Source organism: Apteryx mantelli, chromosome 2, assembly GCF_036417845.1.
Source record: "Apteryx mantelli isolate bAptMan1 chromosome 2, bAptMan1.hap1, whole genome shotgun sequence".
In the NCBI taxonomy this organism is placed as follows: Eukaryota; Metazoa; Chordata; class Aves; order Apterygiformes; family Apterygidae; genus Apteryx; species Apteryx mantelli.
Window position 1 is genome coordinate 69,004,086 of NC_089979.1, and position 19,272 is coordinate 69,023,357.

At 42.3% G+C, this 19,272-nt stretch overlaps 1 protein-coding gene across 2 annotated transcripts in view; it reads left to right on the forward strand.

The window, feature by feature from the left end:
* The window catches only part of RREB1 (ras responsive element binding protein 1), a 68,748-nt gene extending 49,689 nt beyond the window's left edge, over window positions 1–19,059 (forward strand). The window contains exons 8-10 of one of the 2 annotated variants that reach the window (XM_067290829.1): window positions 11,465–11,670; window positions 11,947–12,211; window positions 15,356–19,059. In XM_067290829.1, the coding sequence (XP_067146930.1) occupies window positions 11,465–11,670; window positions 11,947–12,211; window positions 15,356–15,876 (992 nt within the window). In that variant the 3' untranslated portion in view covers window positions 15,877–19,059. Of the gene's footprint in view, window positions 1–11,464; window positions 12,212–15,355 lie in introns of both variants that reach the window. The other variant, XM_013941827.2, reaches the window with a different exon arrangement.
* The last annotated feature ends 213 nt before the right edge of the window (window positions 19,060–19,272 follow it).

Consider the following 19,272-nt stretch of genomic DNA (forward strand, 5'->3'; position numbering starts at 1 on the left):
GGGGATTGGAGTTTGCACAGTAAACAAGATTTTTGTTTGGGATTTGAGACTTCCAACCAGGATGTACATGTAGAAAGAAGAATATCTTATCTGTTTGAAGTACTGGTCTGTATGACAAGTATTTTGTTAATATGAAAGTTTTAAAGTCTGAAAATATAAGAAAATTGTGAGCTGAGATGCAGGTTGAGTTCAAGTAATTAATCCCCAGCTAATCCTGTCATTGCATGCTTGAAGAGAAATGTGGAAAAGAATTGGGCTATCATGGAGCGAAAGGACTTCTGCTCAGCTTTGGAAGTTGTGTTTTGTATTTGCATTGTGAATGAAGCCACACAGAAGTGTAGAAAGCAGTGGTATTCATAACCATAAATGTATGGTTGACTTAGCAGACATCTAAAAAGAAAGTGACTTGTGAGCCTACACAAAGCAATGCCTTGACACTTTTTAAAAGTTGTGTTGGCACTGGAAGAAAATGAGAAAGAAATGCAGCCTCTCAGAGATGTCTCTTGCACTTGCGAGATGTGGGGAATCCCTCCTGTAGCCTCAGATGTTGATTAAAACAGCACCAACTTTTGGAAGGTTAAAATGAGAAAAGTGCTCACAGCATCACGTCAAAGAGAGACTGCTGTTTGGTGAGAGGGGTTGTGTGTGTTTAAGGGTTTAGGGCATGAGGGCAGAAGGTTTGACAGGAGCTGATCTCTTTACATATAATCATCGTCACAATTGCTTTCTCCATCACAAAGGTGTCTTGCAGGCCTGCTTTCCTCATTCCATTGCATGATGCTGGCTTTTCTTTCAGCTCTTCCTGTACTTGGTCTCTTCCCTTGTTTTAGTCATTTAAATGAATTACAGACATGAAAAACTTTCTCCTGTAGGGAAGTGATTGATTATTTAGCATGTGGGACTGGATTCCACCGAAATCAATGGAAGGATGCCTGCTGGCTTTGATGGAAGTTGCGTCAAATTCACACACGTGATAGACATCTCAGGGGAGAGGCGGTTGTTGAGAATCTTGCAATAGGCTATGTGCAATAGCATAGCTGGTCACCTTTGACCAGGGAGCCGAGAGGGCTTTTTCCATTGAAACAGAAAAGGACAAAACTTTGGTTGTGACAGGTTGTTCTTAGAGGTTAGTGACCACGTGACTCAGAAGGGGAGGGAGGAGGTAAGGGAGGGAAGGAACAAACACCCAAAGTCTCTTACCACACATTAGGAGAACAGATAAATGTATTTTTTTTTCCTGCTTCAGGTCAGAAGCCCTTCCCCTGTCAAAAATGTGGTGTCTTCTTTTCTACCAAATCTAACTGTGAACGCCACTTCTTGCGCAAACATGGAGTTGCCAGCTGCTCCCTGAGAAGAAACAGGCTTATCCCCCAGTCTAAAGAAAGGGATGCTGGATCTCCTGATAGCACAGGTAGTTTTTTTTTCAGATTGTTCAGAATAAAAAGACCAAGGTGTGTTTAATCTGACTGGACGCTGTAGACAAGCAAAGCTTAAGAAATGCCCTGCTACGTTAGCGCAGTGGTCTGTCCAGCCAAGTATTCTGTCTCTGGTGGCATCAGTGGGATATGCTGGTTAGGAAAAGCTGTGAGCCTGGCCACATCTATCAGCCGGCTCCTGTTATGTCCTGCCAGCATCCACCACTGCTGCATAGGGTTGGATGTTAGGGAGTACATCCCTGCCTGTTCCCTTTAGTATTGTTTATAGACCTGTTGTCTGAGAGTCTCTCTAATAGCTTTTTGAACCTGCTGATACTGTCTGCCTCCAACCTCATCTGGTATCAGGCTCCAGGAGTCCATTACCTGCTGTGTAAGGAACTACTTTTTAAAATCTGTTTTAAGCTGATCCCCTGCTTGTTTCAGTGAATCCCCCTCAGTTGTAGTATTGCAGGATTTGGTGAGTAGTAGTTCTGTGTTCACCTTCTCTGCTGCCTTAATGATTCATAAACCTTGGTCATTTCCCAGCTTCCCTTCTTTAGCCTTCTCCCCTCCAAAATGAGGATCCTGAGTCTTTCTTGTGTCTCCTCCCAAGGCAGCTGCCCTATCACTTGGATTGATTTGGCTGCCCTCCTGTGTGCCTTCTCTAGCTCCACTAGGTCCTTCCTGAGATGTGGAGACCAGAAATGCATACACAGCTTGAAATGAGGGCACACCGAGGCTTTACATAGCTGCAAAGTGACACCCTTTTGCTTGTTCTCAGTACCTTTGCTGATGGTGCCCAGCATTTTTTGGCTCTATTTTGGCTGCTACTGCAGGCTGAGCCAGTGATCTCGGCGAGCTGTCATCGCTGGCTCCTAGATCTCTTGCCTGCATTGGAACTGCCAGTTCCAAGTTCAACATCACCTAGGCATGATTTAGATTATTTTTCTGGAGATACTTTACCTTACATTTATCTGCACTGAAGCTCGTGTGCCATCTTTTTGCCCCCTCAAGTTTTGTGAGTTTTGCAGAGAAGCAGGTTCATTGTCAGATCATGCAAGGCTTTATTTTGGACATTTAGTGGCATTTAGAGTGGCAGTTAGTCAGAAGGGACAAGCTGACATGGAACCAAGGGCAAATATAGTAATTCAGTATTTCTTTGTGCTGACTAAATGCAATAGACCTAAGAAGGAAGCTCAGCAGATGGTTGTACGTGTCCCTTGCCTGAAAAGTGTTTGTACAAGGGAGCCATTGTTGTAAGGCGTTCACACCTCGGAGGAAGACAGAGTAAGTTGTGTCAATTTGAGTAGGTCTCATAAAAGAGTTGTTGAAGTAATGATTCTAAAAGCAGCAAGAACTTGGCTGTGCGCGTCAGCATAGTTAAAGCTAGAAATCAGTTGTTACACTCAACCTCAGTATGACAGCTGATCAAACTGCATGAAAGTATACAGAAGGTATTTTCTTTAATATTTTTAAACTTCCATTTGTTTGGGGATGTCTTCTGTCTTCATGGCCTCCCCCCCCTTTTATTTTTTTAAATATGGCAGGTTGCACTGTAGTGATTCAAACGTAGTAATACAGGTCTCAGTACTAGTCTGGCATTAAAATCTGCCATGCTGGCATGTTACAACATGATTTGATCTTGCCTATCATGATGAGACAAGGTTGTCTTGTTACCATGTTAACAGCCCTTACGTTCGCAGGTCTGTAGCATGGTATCTGGCGTGTCACGTGGGCTGATCCTGCCTATGCAGACAACAGATGGTTACAGCGTGAGAGAGGAAGACTCATGTTATAACATGATCCCCTTGCAGAACAAAAGTGTGCGGAAAGGACTCTGAACTTGCTCATCTTCTTCAACCTTTACAACGAAATGAAAAAAAAAACGCCCTAATCGGGGTTATTGCAAACTCTCTTTGCAGTCACAGGGACTGTGGCGCAGCTCGGCTAAGCAGCGGGGCGAGAACGAAAGTGCTTGCAAAGCTGCTCAGGAGAGCCCTGGCGTGGCACGGAGGATGGGTAGGATTTTGTTGGAACATAAATGTTGTCCTTAGCGCTTGTGTTCAGCTGCGTTGGGCTGGTCAGGGTGGTTGGACCTGCCCCCCGCAGACAGAGCCGTGGGCCACGGTTGGATAATACAAAGCGCTTCTTGGCCGTACTGGCTTGACCTGTCCCGGCTGTTCATCCTCACAGTTGTAACTGACCCAGCTGCCCAAAAAACGACAAGGGCAAGGGGAGGGACCTGCATTTGTTAGATCAGTTCCTGGATCTGGCTTGTGGTACAGGCCTAAAAGAGCACATTAATGCAGCTGAGATGTGGAGTTGGCAACATTTCCTGGGAGGCGTTGAGGGACAGATGCTGTTGAAATTGGCTTTGCTGTCAAATGCTTTGTATCTTCAAACAGCAGCCTTAGAAAGCAAGGAAGGAGCCCAGATCCTATACTGTTATAGTTACCATGTGCATTTTAAAGCACAGCTTAGTGTTTTTAACAGGCTTTGCCAAGTGGTGTTTAATCACAGTCCGAAATCATTCAACAGCTTCGGACTTGTGGTCTCCCTCCATTGTCCAAGAAAAACGGATTTCAAAATCAGTGGAAGTAATTTACAATTTGAAACTGTGGTTCAGTTTAAAATGGGGTCACTTCTCTTTCAGTGCCAGTTTTAAAAGGTGGGTGAATAGCATGGTTGAGGCTCACATGCAGAGTCCTTGCAAGGGCTGTACTTGGAAGCAAATAGTCCAGATTTCACTGTATGCCGAAAGTAAAGGGAGTGAAGGGGGATGCTTGGATGGTGTTTGGTCAACCATAAACTAAGCAAAGAGGAAGGCTTTAAGATGAGGTGTAAGACAGGAAGTGCAATTCAATAGAGTGTCATGGGGAACAAGTTTATAGAGGGTTTCTTTTGGTCTTGTTTTAAAACAAAACAAAAAACAGGATGGTGGTTTTTAATAGGATTCAGAGACAGGGAGTCTGTATAAGTGATGGGAGTTGTGCGTGTCCTTGCTTCATGGGGCAAAAGAGAGTAATCTGCCAAATGTACCTGAAATAAATGGAGACAGTCTCACCCGGAAGAAGGGGCTAACAGCAGTTGGACTGGGGGAGGCTTGTACTGGAGGAGAGGACTAGAAATAAACTGTGGAGCAACTTAATGAATCGCCCACTTTCATCACATTAAGGCAACTCTGCCTTTGTCTCCTTAGGGCTTTCTGAATTCTACTTTCTTGCAACGAAATATAGTTGAGGGAGGAGAGCTGTGGGATGGGAATGGGGTAAGGGATTATCTGTTATGTAATACCAAGAGGCACTTTCCTAAGGAGAGATCCCTTTCTTAAAGAGGCTTGCCCCTAATGTGGGAGAATCAGAAATGGCTGCTCTGTGCTAACTAGGCAGATATTTACAAAGTAAGTATACTTAACAGTGAATTTTCCAATTAGCGTTTAGCAGAATTCATCTTTGCTCTAGAAATCTGCCACCCTGTGATCCGTTCAGAAATCATGTGAGCCCTGATTATAGTGGAGGACTTTTTGTTTTTCAAACTGTTGTAGCAGTCTGCACCTCTGAACTACATTTGTGGTTATTTCCTAGAGGACAAAGGGCTTGAAACTGCGTTTTCTCTGTCAGGCAAAGTGTAATAGCGACTTCAGAGCCATGGCTCACGGTAAGGTAAGGGTTGTTTGCCGTTAGGGCGAGTGGCAAATGGAAGAGCCGTAAAGTTGACCTGAGAGCTAGAGATGTTGTTTAGAAAATACTAAGTGGATGTATAACTTACTGACTATATTACCAACTCTGCATACAACTGCCTTTCTGATACATAATGGTGCAATTCATTGTAGGCTGACAGTCTCTAGGCTTTTTTTTCCCCCCAGTTCAAATGCAGATTTCCACTAGCTCGATGTAATCAGATCTAGTCCTCAGCAGCTCTGTTTGTGTCATGGAGCTGAGCTGCTCGCTTGAAGGTACTGGATGATCAGAACTTGTGTCAAAGGCAAACAGTGTGGTGCTATCTGTCTGGGTTTTATCTTAAACTAGCTATTTTGTTTAATAGCTCTTTTTTTTTCCCAGAATTGTTTGTTCTCCTTTTTCCCCAGAGTTATTCATTTCAGGGGTCTTGCAGATGTGACTGAAGCCCCCTAAATGTGAGCCAATTAGATATTTAACTTTGTGTGTGTGATGTAATAGAGGTGGCTGAATTTTACGATGTAGTGTGTTTATAATAAAAATGGGCAAAAATAACACAACATTTTTTGTGAGGTGCCTCTTCAAGTTGGAAAGATGTTCTCCAAGTTGTGGATGGAAGTAGAAGCTATTCATTGTATGAGTGGTTAAAAAAGGTACCAAGATTACTAGAATGCTACCACCTAGTGGAGGCTGCCCCTGTTGTAAAATATAAGAATAGCTGGGGTTATTTCAGTGAATGTAGGGAAAATATTAAATGTTTAGCTCATCTGAGTGATAGTGTCAACTGCTTCTACAACATTCATTTCCAGTGCTCTGTATGTGCCAGTTGGGAGAATCGTTAATGTGATGGGTTTTCTACCACTTCTCTTGGGATCTCAGGAATGTTTGGCAATAAACACTTGCTTTAAAGTCACAAAATAATTTCCACTGCAACACCCTATTTTATGTAATAACTTTTTAACATCTCAAGCTCTGGTCTCTATTCCATCTTAATTCCAAAAAAAAAAAAACCCCAAACCCAAAACAGAATCAAACCAGCAACCTCCCCGCCTTGATCTGTATCTGCTCTTTTATCTGAAACTTTCCATGTTCAGTGTCTCTGTTGATAATTTTGTTAGTGTATGCAGGAAAGTAATTTACTCTTCTTTTTCTTCTTGCCACCCTTGAAAGATTAAGAAGGATGTTCTGACTAGGCTGACTGAAAGCTACAACTTGAATTATAAATAGACTTCAGTAAAATAGACTTTTCTTTCCACAGTTTGGAGGAAGAATGATTTTGGCTACAACTATATAGTGGTTTCTTTCATGCAAGAGAAAAAGTTTTTGCATTCTAAGATGGAGACCTTGAGGTTTTGCTTATGAATATCTCTCCTGAGAAGTTCATTTTTTCCCAGAAGTTTAAGAGGCAGCAGCTGAGCTTCATTCAGTTTTTTCATGTTGCCTTTCTCCTTATGTCCTTACATCCCTGGTTGTCTCTTCTCTCTCTTTTACAGTTCCTTGCTATATATTCTTTGATTCTTGTGTCAAAGCTGGTGTCAGACTTGACATCCTCAAATAGTGTCACCTTCTCACTCTTGCTTGTGAAACTTCAGAGGAATAACACAAAGTAAAGTTTTCTATGACAAAGTTATGTGTGCTGCTCCCAGCCTTCTCCTAAATTGAGGTTTGGTGGCTAAAAAAGGGGAAAGAAAAAAAAAGGGCAGGGGCTTTTGCAAAGGGGCAATCTGCTCTTGTCTTCTGCGCTTGCTATTGCGCTATTTGGAATATTCTTTGCAAGTAGGCTTTTAGGACCAAAACTATCTGCCTGAGGTGTAAATATTTGTGGGATGACAAACAGGTTGGAAAGCATTTTGCAATCTTAATAAGTGAAAGATAGAAAAGGGTGAAAGAAATGGAAGGCCTTTCCCGTGCACCCTGTCTTCCTCGTCTCCTAGATGCAAGTGGTTGCTCTGTCTGCATTGTAAATCAGTGCAATTCTGGAGCCATAAATTCTGGAAACAAGAATTACCAGTCTGAGTGGAGCTTGGTCTGTTTGGAGGGATATTTGCCCAGGTCTGAAGGCTCAGTCAAAATCCTTCTCCCAGTGTAAAGTATGGTCGAGTCTACTAGAGCTGTGTGGCCAGCTGAGTTTTCTGTTGCTACAGGTATTACTCAGGTAAGCTGGAAAAACAGTAGTGCAGAGCAAGCCTACACTCCACTGGAGCGGATAGGGTAATTGCCAATGCCAGACTTCCCTTGCAGTGTGGGAGAAATCCCAGACAGGACCTGATGTGGCTGCCTCCGCGACAGTCGCGTTTCCCACACACCTTCCTGACTCCCATGCTGCTATTCCTGTTTGTCTGCAGCAGAGCAGGGTTGCTTCTCACCCATCCCCAAATAGTCTGGTTTTGTGCAAAGCAGATAGCTTTTTTACCAGCTGTGAAACCAACCATACAGGTTGGGGGTAACCACAGAGTAGCTCAACTAGTCGGGAACTGCCATTTTATGATATGCATGAAGTTTCATAAGGGCCTGTGAAACTCTTTCTTAGAAAAAAAACAGCAGGTCTAGTTTGTGCAGGTAAGAAAGAAGAGCACTTACCCAGGCATGTACACATTTTAACACATTCCTGCCTAAATTTGTATCTGAATTTTGAATGTATTCATTCTGTGGTGGTGAGCCAGTTTTGGAAGAGAATGTGCGGGTGCCTATCTGTGCTTCTGGTGCCCAGAGTGGTCTTTGCCCTTCATGAATGCCTGTTGTTTTAAAATTCATGTTCATTTTCTTGATGTCAGCCTCATCCATTTACTTATGCTAGTAAGGTGATGTCATTTATCTGTAGACGACCTATGTGGTGGTGGATTGTATCTCTCTAGCACAGAAAAATGTAATTGTGGGCCAACCACTCAAGAACAGAATAACAGCTGAGAAGGGGCCCCAGGATATGGTGGGGAGAAAATTCAAAAGGTAAAAAGGGGATAGAGATTGGGTGTGATTAACTGAAGGATGAGTAAACTATAGGAAAAATGATTTTTTGGAAATACTGGAAGTAGGATAAGGAAAACTTAACAAAAATAAGGAGCAAAAAGGGAAATCATTCAGAGTGGGTGCTTTCTATACATGTTGAACTTAGAAGTTGATGTGGGTGTTGTGCTTGGGTATTTTGAAAAAAAAAACTTTCTAGTTTTGGCTTGCTCTTCTTGAGCTAATTCCCTTTTGAGTACCACTGATGCATATTCCCCTCTCTTTTGCTCCCAATACTTCCCGTTTGAAAAGCCAATGAATTCTGCATCCGCTGTCTTGCATTTGGGCAGCAAAGAGATCACAAAACACCACTCCTGAGACAATGAAGTAGGAGCTCCCTCCATCTCAGTCTCCTCATGCTCTTCACTCTTCTCCATCCTAACAGAAGACATCATCGGTCCCGGCCCTTCTCCCTAATGAAACCCCCCTCCTTGCTTCACTTGCAGTCCGTCTTTGATCGGTCTAGCGTGCGTTTGCTCACGGGCATGTTCACAGCAGCTCCGGTGTTCCTGGTCTCACTGAGGACGGGGTGGCTCGGCCAGCCAGGAGATGTCACCCAACTTGCTGGGGGCAAGTCCCGGCTCCCAGCCCACCGATGGGAACGGCAGCAGCAGCAGTTGTAGGTGCTTTCTGTTGGTGCCACTTCAAGATCTTTGTGCCTCAGAGCCACTTCAGTGCTCCAGTTTTGTCTTTTCGTCTGTTGTTTCCAGACGTTTCTCTGATGGTAGGAACTGTAGGCTGCTGGGATGGAAACTCCACTGCCCTGTCGTTTGCCTCCTGTCTTGACATACCCTAAATGAAGTCATGATTATGTGGCGCTTCAGTCCAACGTAAATCCATACTCAGGTGAAAAAGATCCAGTTTTCTGTGTGGTTCCATGAATGTTTGGGCCAGGCAAGGGCTGGGGCAGCAGTGGGTGGCCAGGAAAGGGCAAAATACCCTTTGGGGAGCAGCATGGAGTCACGTAGACTGTGATTTCATCCTTCCTTTCATCCAATCTCTGGGGCAGAGATGAGGCATTTCTGGAGAGACAGAGACGTGCTGCTCTTGCCCCCAAAATGTGTGGAAGAGGAAGGCAGGCTGTGATGTACGTGCCATAACTCTTACTGCTTCTCATTGCTGTTTTTTTGTTGTTTCTTTCATACTTTGGAAAACCAGCACCGTGTTGCTTAAAAATTAGGGGTCTCATGTATAATTGCTTTTATTAAGCTTAACAAAGGGGATAGGGTTATAATAGACTTGGCCGCTAAAGGCTAGGCTGGGTTATGAAATCAGCAGAAACTGAGACTCAAATGCAGATGAATGGCTGATATAATCCTTAAGAAGTGCTTCTTTTTTAAATGTTTCACCCATATAGGTATGTCCTGGATTTGGAGTTCTGAATTTGCTCCCTTGCCTACAACATCAGCCACAAGATGCTGCTACATGCGTGTAACCAAGCACATTTTTGCAAGTCCCACTTCTAATATATGTCTATCTTGTGTTTCTCTGAGTTGTAAAACCATGCTTCCCCTTAATTATTTTGCTTTGGTATTTCAGCTTGATTTCTAGAAAGGAGCTCTTTTTGTTTATAATGACTTTCTTTTAATTTTTGCCTCAATATGTCTAACAGATCAGCAGTGTGTCAAAATACAGAATTCAAATGCAAATTTATAGGACACTTGTAGGTAACCTCTCTTTTCAGATACCTGCATCCTCAAATTCTCTAGCATTACGCACAGATTATGGCTCAGTTACATGCTTTAATGGGTGGATAATTAGATGAGCAATGAACTTTGTGGAAAACTTTTGTGTAATTCAGTGTCTCTGTAAACTGATCTGTTTTGATTAAAAGGTGAGGTTTTTGTTTTTTGTCTTTTGGACAGGTCACTTCCCCTTTCTTCCCCCTTTCCTCCCTCCCCCAAAAAGTGTATTGAGGATTATGCTCTCTTAAGTGGCGGTACATAATTGCTGGAAACACTGCTTAGCTTTGACATTTCTCTAATGGCTGTGTATTATCACTTGTGCAAGGAGATGGGGTCAATGCAGGTTATGTTGTAAGAATAAGTTTCAAACTACTAAGTGTTTGAGAACTATTTTCTTATCTTCTGTAATTACTTCTTCCTTATGAAAGGCTTGTAATAGGAAATCTAGGCAGTTCTGAAACAGGCACATGTTGTGCTGTTTATGTCAGCTGGAGAACTTGAACAGTCCTACTAGAGTTTCTAAATCCCTATAGTTACTAAGCAGCTCCTGGGCTTGCAGATGAATGCAAAAATGCCCATTAGCTGTGCAGTGCTTTGGCTGCGTGCTGTCAACAAGAAGGGAGTGGGAGAGAGGACTTAAAGCAAGAAAAGGTTCAGCTTTCAGAAAGCACCACTTGCTAAGCTCATGTCCTGGAATGGTGGCTGGAAAGTGGCACCAGGGATGCAGTTACACGCCATGCCTCATTGTCAGTTTTAGCCTCTAGATCCAGTCCAGCTTATTTCCTATTTACACATACACTATTTGTATAGAACTTGGAAGAGGTACAGCTCTGCTCCTTTGTTTGCCTTAAATGCCTTATCTGTTTTACTTTTTTGAACACATGTTATGTCTTCAGCAATGTTAATGCAACAAACTGATAAGAGCAGGGAGGAGGTCGTTAAGATGGACATCTTAGGTATTTTTTGCCTGCTTGTTGGAGGAATTGTGAAACAGTGAGGGATGCCATTTATCACGCCTTGGCCTTATATTTTGGTTCCAATGTGGTGTCAGATAGTGTGTGTCAAAGGCCCACATGTGAACAAACTTCTGCATCTTTCTGCTTATATGATATATGACCAATTTTTTTAACTATGCTTTGTGTTACTGTCTGTTATAACCTTTAACATTTAATTGCACCAATTTGTTTCATGAGGCCTTTACGTTCCATTTGAAAAATATTTCCAGCTACTTATGGTTTCTAAGCTAGCTTTATTAATATATGGATGTATATTGCTTCCATCTATATCAGTACATGAGTTTATAAATAACACATCTTTGTATCTTTGGTACAGTGCATTTTTAATATTAGTGAACTCAGCTCATCATCTTTGGTGTCTCAACATTTTGTGTTCTCTGGTAAAAGTGATAATATTACACTTCAAGAATCTGTCTGAAGAATACAACTGTATTTTGGAAGAGAAGGCATATGATTACAGACTTAATGATCTTGTTAATTGGGTTCTCTGGTGTTTTGATCTCTTTTCACTGTAAGTTACTGTCTTGGGCCATAGATAGCAAAACAGATGGGGATCTTGATCAGAGGCAATGCCCGTGAGCCTGGGTGAAGCCTTGCGGAGGGACAGGCTGACTGTTGTGACATAGTGGAGAGTGTCCCACTGAAAGCTTCTCTCTGTTTGCTTGCAGACAGCCAGTCTGATGCGGAAACACTAGCTGCAGCAAATGAAGTGTTGGACCTGACCTCCTGCGAGAAGGAACAGACGGAGGAAGTAACAGAGCTACCAGAGAGTGAATGCAGTCCCAAGGAGGAGCACAAGGCTGACTCCCCTCCAGGAGAAGAGGATGCAGAAGAAAAAGCAGATGAATATGAAGAAGGCCCTGAGGAAGATTCTGTAAGTAATAAAAGCCTTGACCTCAATTTTGCCAGCAAGTTAATGGACTTCAAGTTGGCAGAGAGTGACCAGAGTGCAGGCAGCAGTTCTCAGACTGAAAAGAAACATGCCTGTGACATTTGTGGCAAAACCTTCAAGTTTGCTGGCACTCTTAGCCGTCACAAAAAGGCCCACACTCGTGAGGACAGAAAGGATGAAAGAAGCAGCGAGGATGAAAGCAAAAGCATCCAGGATGATGCAGGTGCTCCCCTGATGCAGGACTCTGGTCTTGACCAGGAAGAGTCTCCGATGGACTTGAAGGTGGTGGAGTCTCCTGTGGACTGTGAGGCAACAGGAAAGGAGAATGAAGAGAGCGAAAGCATCTCTGAGGGGGAAGGCACAGAAAGAAAGTCCACTGAGAGGAGCAGTGATGACAAAAAACCAAAGACTGATGGGGCTAAGAGTACTGCAAAAGCAGACAAAAGAAAGAAGGTCTGTACTGTGTGCACCAAGCGTTTCTGGTCTCTACAAGATTTAACGCGACACATGCGGTCTCATACAGGTAAGAGGAGAATTCAGGGCAGAACAGATTACCAGCAGGTCTGCTGCCAGACTTAGGCATCTGCTCTGCTGCCAGACTTAGGCATCTGCTTTGTGGGTGCACGATTGCTGCTAGCGCTTGAGGTGGGAGACATTTTTTCAGTCCTACAAGTATCCTTAAGGTGCCTTCTCTGCTCTGATCCTCCATGCTGCATACAAAGCATATTGAGGGAGCAGGAATAGTCAGCATCGCCATATCTTCAGTTCCCAAACCATTTTCTCCTGTGCCTGCTGCAGAATTTGGAGGTCAGGGAAAGTATGGAGATGCATGTGCAGTTGTTCTGTCCAATTTCTTAACCCCTTCTTGTTATGTGTGCATGGCTCGTCGACCTCTTCCCAGTATTTTGTTGAGCAGTGGAGAATCATGGCAGTACATGATAGCACTTTCACTGAGCGAAAGCTGAGAGGGAGAGAGTCTGTTTTTGTCTGCTTATCTAAGTATGGTATTAGTAATGTGCTGGTGAGCTTCTTGGCCTGCTACTTTAGTGAAAGACAAAGCTACAACTGGCATCCTGCTTTTCACTCAAACTTGGGCAGAGAAGGTGGAATACAGATAGAAAATGCTTCTTTAATGACGTGATTATGCAGTTAAAATATGCGAGATTGCTTTATGTGAAATTCAGTTTTTAGCAAAGGAGATGAAGTCGTGAGCCAGCTCAAAGGTGAAGTAATTATTCGTTCTTATCAATGCATCCATGATGCATTTCACCTGCAAGTGAAATGGGAAAAGCGGTGCATTTTGATCTTTCATGTTTTGTGGTGGTGTTCTCTGTTGAAGGTGATATCTTTGTGATTAACTTTGGGTACAACATTTTTTTGCTGTAATAAAGATGATGTTTAATAAGTACAGTGAAGACTGTTTTAAAAAGTGCTGTAATCAAACTTTTTACCCACCTGAATCATAAATGTTGACCTCTGAAGTGCAAAACTGGCTTGTTTGCTTCTGACGTTGAGGAGTCAAATCCTGAGCTGAGCCACAAGTAAAATGAGGAATTGGTCCCGTTCTTGTGCCTATTTTCATACTAATTCAGAAGCCTTGGGAAGATTCACATACCTAAACTATTGAGCTTTACCCGAAAATGATTCTGTTACATACCTTTGGAGGTTGCCCTACCATGCGCTTTAAATGTTTTCATTGTATGCTGAGATGTGCAGGTCTCATCAGTATGGTTTTGTTTGTTTCTCTTTCTTTGATGCTGAAGGGGGTCTCAGCCAAGAATGTAATGGTGTTGAATAGGAACCTGGGTCAGTGCTTTCTTCAAATGTAAGAAACATAAATACCACCAACCCCCACTGTTTAATTAAAAGCATTTTCCACAGAGGGTTTTGTCTCAACACTGGGTTGACTCTCCTCCCTCCCTCCCTCCCACTCATTCAGACATATTTATTGACAAAATGCTGTCTGAATGTAATATTGCTTTCTTTTGGTTGTGACGTGTTTTTTTCAAAGATACCTCTGGCAAGTTTTTTGAATGCCTTGCCTCAGAAGAAGGAATATTTGGGGCACGCTGAAGTGCACAGACAGAGACTGTGTAAGACATCTCTGGAAAGCAGGTTGAAAGTGTTTTCTTCGCACAGAGCGGGCTGCTCCCCAGAACTTGGTTGTGGGATGCTCTTGGCTCACCTTCCCAACCAGGGGTGATCCATGGCCCTGTGCCATTCAGAGCTGAGCTGTGTACAGGTGAAGGCTGTCTCTTCAAACACCTCCTGGCGCAGAGGTGCATTCCCATGTTAAGGCCTTTTTACTGTCCAAAGCATTATTGTAACTGAGGAATTAGCCCCGAATGTCTTGTTCTGTATGTTCATTGGCGCAAGGTGATATCTTGATGGAATTGCACCACTGAACCATCTTTAATAGCTCCAAACAGAAACACAAGATGAAACAGTCAGGGTGGGATTTTCAGGGCAGTTCATCAGGGCAGTAAGGCAGCACTGGCATGTGCCACCTTAGGGCACTGCCCAAGTGTATTCTTTGCTTGGTTGGGAGGTTGGGGGAGTTTTGTCTGTGGGGCAGTGGTTGCTTTGTTTTTCAATGAGTTAATGTTTAGGAAAGTATTCAAGCATTTCAGGTACAAAAAGTGGTTCTGAGAAAAGAGCAAACTACCTGTTGATTACAGCATGGGATGCCTGCAGCTGTTCTGCAGCTTAGTGTTGCAAAGTAAGAGGAAGAATTTTGTACTGAGAGTAGCATTCCTCAAACAGACCTAAAGGAGCTTTTCAGGTGCTTTCACGTGTAGTTCTTATCATAAATCCAAGTAAAAAATCAGCTGGCTGAAGAACACAAACAGCTGTGTATATAAAATCCCAAGGCATATGTTTTTCACTTGGTCAGTACACCTACCTTGTCCCATGGATGCCTGATAAATGTAGGTCCTTTAGCTGGCTCTTTGTTTCCATTTTGAAACTTAGTGACATGGTCATTCTGCTTCACAAGAAGATTGTGTTTTCCTGTATCAAGGATAATTCTTGACAGGTTCCCTCTACTTAACTAAGTAGCTTGTGCGTTTCCTGCTTACCTGTCTGTCAGCATATAAGAGAAAGAGAGATGTTTTCTCATATGCTGTTTGGTTTGATTTTTCAATGCTGTTGACCCCAAGTATCTGGACAGTGTCATTATCCTTGCATTTCGAACCATTTCTCTCTCCATACTGGGAGCTGAGCGGTCATGAGGAACACCCTTGGGGTGCTGCCAGAGAAGCTGCTGTAGCAGCGCAGACAGCTAGTTTTGCAAATACTGTTAAGCTCCAGAGGACAACTGCAAACTTCTTCCAGAAAACTTGCTGACTAAACTAGGTGGGAGGCTAACAAGCACCTGAGGCTTGCTGCCTTCCTCCCTCCTTCGTGTAGGGCCATATCAGGTTTGGAGAAATCGCAAGACAATTAGTTCTTGGTTTTTTTCATCTGTGTCCCAGGACTTTTGTGTATACTTCCTGGCATACTGTGACCTGTTTTGATAGTATGGAAATAAAAAATTTGCATAAATGTGACACCCAGGTTTGATAAAGCTACTGAATTTCCAAAGTGTAGAGCATCTTACTCTGCTTGAAACGAGAGAGTAGTGCATTTATGATCGTATGGCTGACTTCGGATTTTAATTCTCTTCTAGGCGAGAGACCATACAAATGTCAAACCTGTGAACGGACCTTCACTCTGAAACACAGCCTGGTTCGTCACCAGCGCATACACCAGAAAGTCAAAAATGCTCGAAACCACGGGAAGGAGAGCGACAAGGAGGAGACCCAGTCGAGGTGTGGAGAAGACAGCGAAAATGAGTCTAGCCACAGTGGCACTAACCCCATCTCAGAAAACGAGTGCGACTCCACTGCGGGTGTTGGTAGCCATTCGTCTGTCACGAGAAGCCGAAAAGAGTCCCTGGCCGGTGCAGCCAAGAACTCGCTCAGCAGAGAGGAGAGGCCAAGCGGGCGAACGGCTGGCATTGGCCTCGCGGAGCCCAACAAGAACGCACAGAAACCACCGGCAAAAGACCAGGAACCTCGGGGTGGCTCCGACCACGAGAGACCGTCGGGTTTCATTCAAGACTTGCTGGAGATGCACAACAAAAAATCTCCCATGAATCACATTCTTGCCTCTGCAGACAGTGCACCTCAGCTCTTGGGGGTTGAATGACTTGCTCGCAGTTTGGACCCAGCCCAGCACACGAACTAAAACCAGCAGCAGAGCAAGGTTTTTGGAGTCTTGTTTTGGAAGAGCAGCCTTACAGCTGTGGGGAGAGTATGGCAGACTGGATGCAGTGCCATATGCCTTTCAGTATAATAATGCAAGAGACTACAGTATATACTGATTTGAGTGCCTTACTACTTTATTAGATCTTTTGGTATCATAGATTTTTTTCAAAAATGATTTTTTTTAATATTTTAATGAATTATTTGGAGAGGACCTTTTTCATTTAAGCATTAATGTTACCTTTTGTATTGGTGTGTGTGAGCTTGTTCTTGTATATCTGTGATAGTCGCTGTGTTTGTTCTCTGAGCTGGAAATGGGGGCAGTGGGGTGGGAGGCCCGTGGATACCACAGCCAATAACTGGAAGAAAATTATGTGAATTTCATACAAAATAGTCAGAGGAAATGCAGAGGGGATGTTGATTTTTTTTATTTTTTATTTTTTCTCAGTAGATGTTCTTGTGTTTGCCACATGGTGGAGCATTAAGTCTGTTCCAGGCATGAACAACGTGGCAGTTGAAGGTGTTCAAAGTGGTTCAAGCCAAAAGCAGGAAACGCGAAGAGTTTCAACCTCATACTTGTTTCCACTTTTCAGCATTAGAAGTGGTGTTCTAGCTACAAGGGTTTTTTTCTGGCCATTGTGGACTGAGTGTGTATACAGAGAAGAGTTACAGAGCAACGTAACCTATGGAAATTATGCACCCGCTGTTATATATGTTTGATTTGCTTCAGTATATTATTATTTTATTATTATTTTATAAATTCATCAGTTCGCTTTTCTCTGCAGTCAGCAGAAACCAATGGGCAATATTTGCCCACGCAGATGTATAATGCAGCTTGGATCCCCTCTTTAAATGTTTTTGACTTAAGCTTTCACCAACTCCTCTTCTTATGTTGCAGCTCTTCTACTGTACTTTAAGTGGACCCCTTCCTCTGACCGGAGAGTCAAATGGAGGCCAGCAAGTTATCATCACACATGTACAGGGGAACATCTCACGCGTGGTGGGGTGTGAGTGTGGGTGAGTGTGTGTGCATGTGTGTGCGCGCGTGTTGAGGGGGGCCTGGGAGAAGAAGTGTGCGAGAGAGGGGTCATGGCAGGACCCTCCGAGTGCGTAAGAAAGGCACTGCAAGTACTATATTAATCTTGTTGCAGTCACATCAGTGACAACGTGTGTTACTTAAAGAGCAAAGTTATTCAGTCTTCCAGTTGAAAGAAAGCAAGAAAGAAATGCGAGCCTTACCGTGATCTTGCTACTGTCATGTTGTAGAGCAAGAAAATACTACTGGTAATAAAACTACAGATATAAGACATGTTAAAAATAAATAAAATAAATTAAAAAAAATTCTTCCTGACATTTTGGGGTTGATGCTTGAAGACTTGAGGTGTGTGTCTAAATTTCATATCAATAATTTAACCCCTTTAATGCTGGGAGTTGGAATTTCTCCCTATGGCTCCTGTTGCCGGCAACAGGTGACACTCCAGCCACCAATATTTAAGGGGTTAAGCAAAATGTATCCTACTGTAGCTGTGCATTTTTAGGAGTGCTCAGCATTTTTTGTCGTTGTTTTTGTTGTCGTTTTTGTTGTTTGATAATTGTCCTTCAGTCATGACTTCTGGGACAGACAGAGCCATACTAGCATTGCCGGAGCCTCACTGTGCTATTCCACCACTTCAGCCCCCTCAGCCCGCACTGTGATCTTCCCTTCCCCTGCAGAGCCGCTTTTCCTGCTTTCATCAGACATGGAGGAAGTGGGCCTCAAACCCATTCTATATTATATAATATATATCTATATATATCTATATATATATATAAAAAATTCTCCGAAATTTCTGGAGACTGAAATCTAACTGTCCAGAATTCAAAGGAAGAAAAACGTTCTTGAGTAATATTCTTGCAAATAGAATAAGAAAAAATGGTTGAGGTATATGTGATTTCTATTTTTTTTTTTAATAGGGATGTATGAACCAGTTCAGAAACAAAGTTAACTCCAGATAGATGAATAAATCAGAACCAATGATTCATTTAAAACTACCCAGGTGCATTCTACTTAATTAAAACCAGTTCACACATCCCTTAAATTGTTATTACTATTATAATTATAATAATTATTATTATTATTTTGGGTATTTTTTGGTTTTTGTTGTTTGTTTTTTTGTTTTTGTTTTTTTGCAACTCTCCACACTAAACTGCGCAATACTGTGGGGGAGAAGCCATTACTAAACTATATGCTGCAGAACAATGTAGCAAGTAATTAATTCCCAGCAGCCTGCCGGGACATCTGCTAGCAATAATCACTATTGATTTAAAGCTTTATTTAGCCTTTATCTATATCCTAGTAGAGTATAAGGTCTTGCCACATTTTATTGACATTTTTATTAGTTGAGTTTGACTGAGAACTGTTGCTGTTGTTGGGTTTTTTGTTTCCCCTCCTCCCCCAATATTAAACTGTGAAATTTATAATGTGTTTAAACTATGGGTGAATCTTAGGCTTTAGTTTGCATGTTCAGCTAATTTGTCTCTATACAATTTTTGTTTGAATCTTTTTATTTTTTCCTCTCTCAGGGCTTTTACAAAAAACAAAAAACAAACAAAAAAAGGATCTTCTGAAATTCTTTTGCCTGAGTTGCAATGGACTAAACATTGAGATAATTCAATCACTACATTAAGCACTTGACTGTGAAAGCGCAAAAAAAAAAAAAAGGAAAAAGAAAAAAAAAAGAGAGAACCTTGTTTGAGGCTATTCTGAAATAACTTTTCGGGGCTATGTGACAGTCTGATTCCATTTTCAGAATGATTCATAATTTTCTCTCTTCTCTGTGTGTCTCCTTTCTTTCCTTTCTCTATCCACGAAGGAAGTTTAATCCTGGTGATTTCATCCCATGCAGGAAACAGTAATAAATGTGTTGAATTCATATTTTTCTAAAGGGAACTTAAACTGCTGCTACGAATTGTGTACAAGACTGGTTAATGCCACATGAACAGAGAATCACACATTTGTTTTGGTACTTTTATTCCTCTTTTTATTCAGTTGTACAGTACTTCCAAATTCAAAATAAAAGTAAAAGTTGTTCTGTATCAAACCATCTAAGCAATAAAATGTTATATTTAAAAATTATAGGTTACAAAATGGATGTGGCTCTTCTTGTGGGTTTGTTGGAACTTGCTTTCAAACTTTTCTGTTAGAGGACAACGTACCAACCAGAGTTTATCTGTGTAAATAGTATTACTGTTTCTCTTCCTTCAGTTGGACTGAGTTTGAATTAGAGATAGTTGTAGCACTTTGAAAGTTCATGTTCCATTTGCTATGCAGTTTTCTAGAAGTCAAAACCCTTTGAAATGG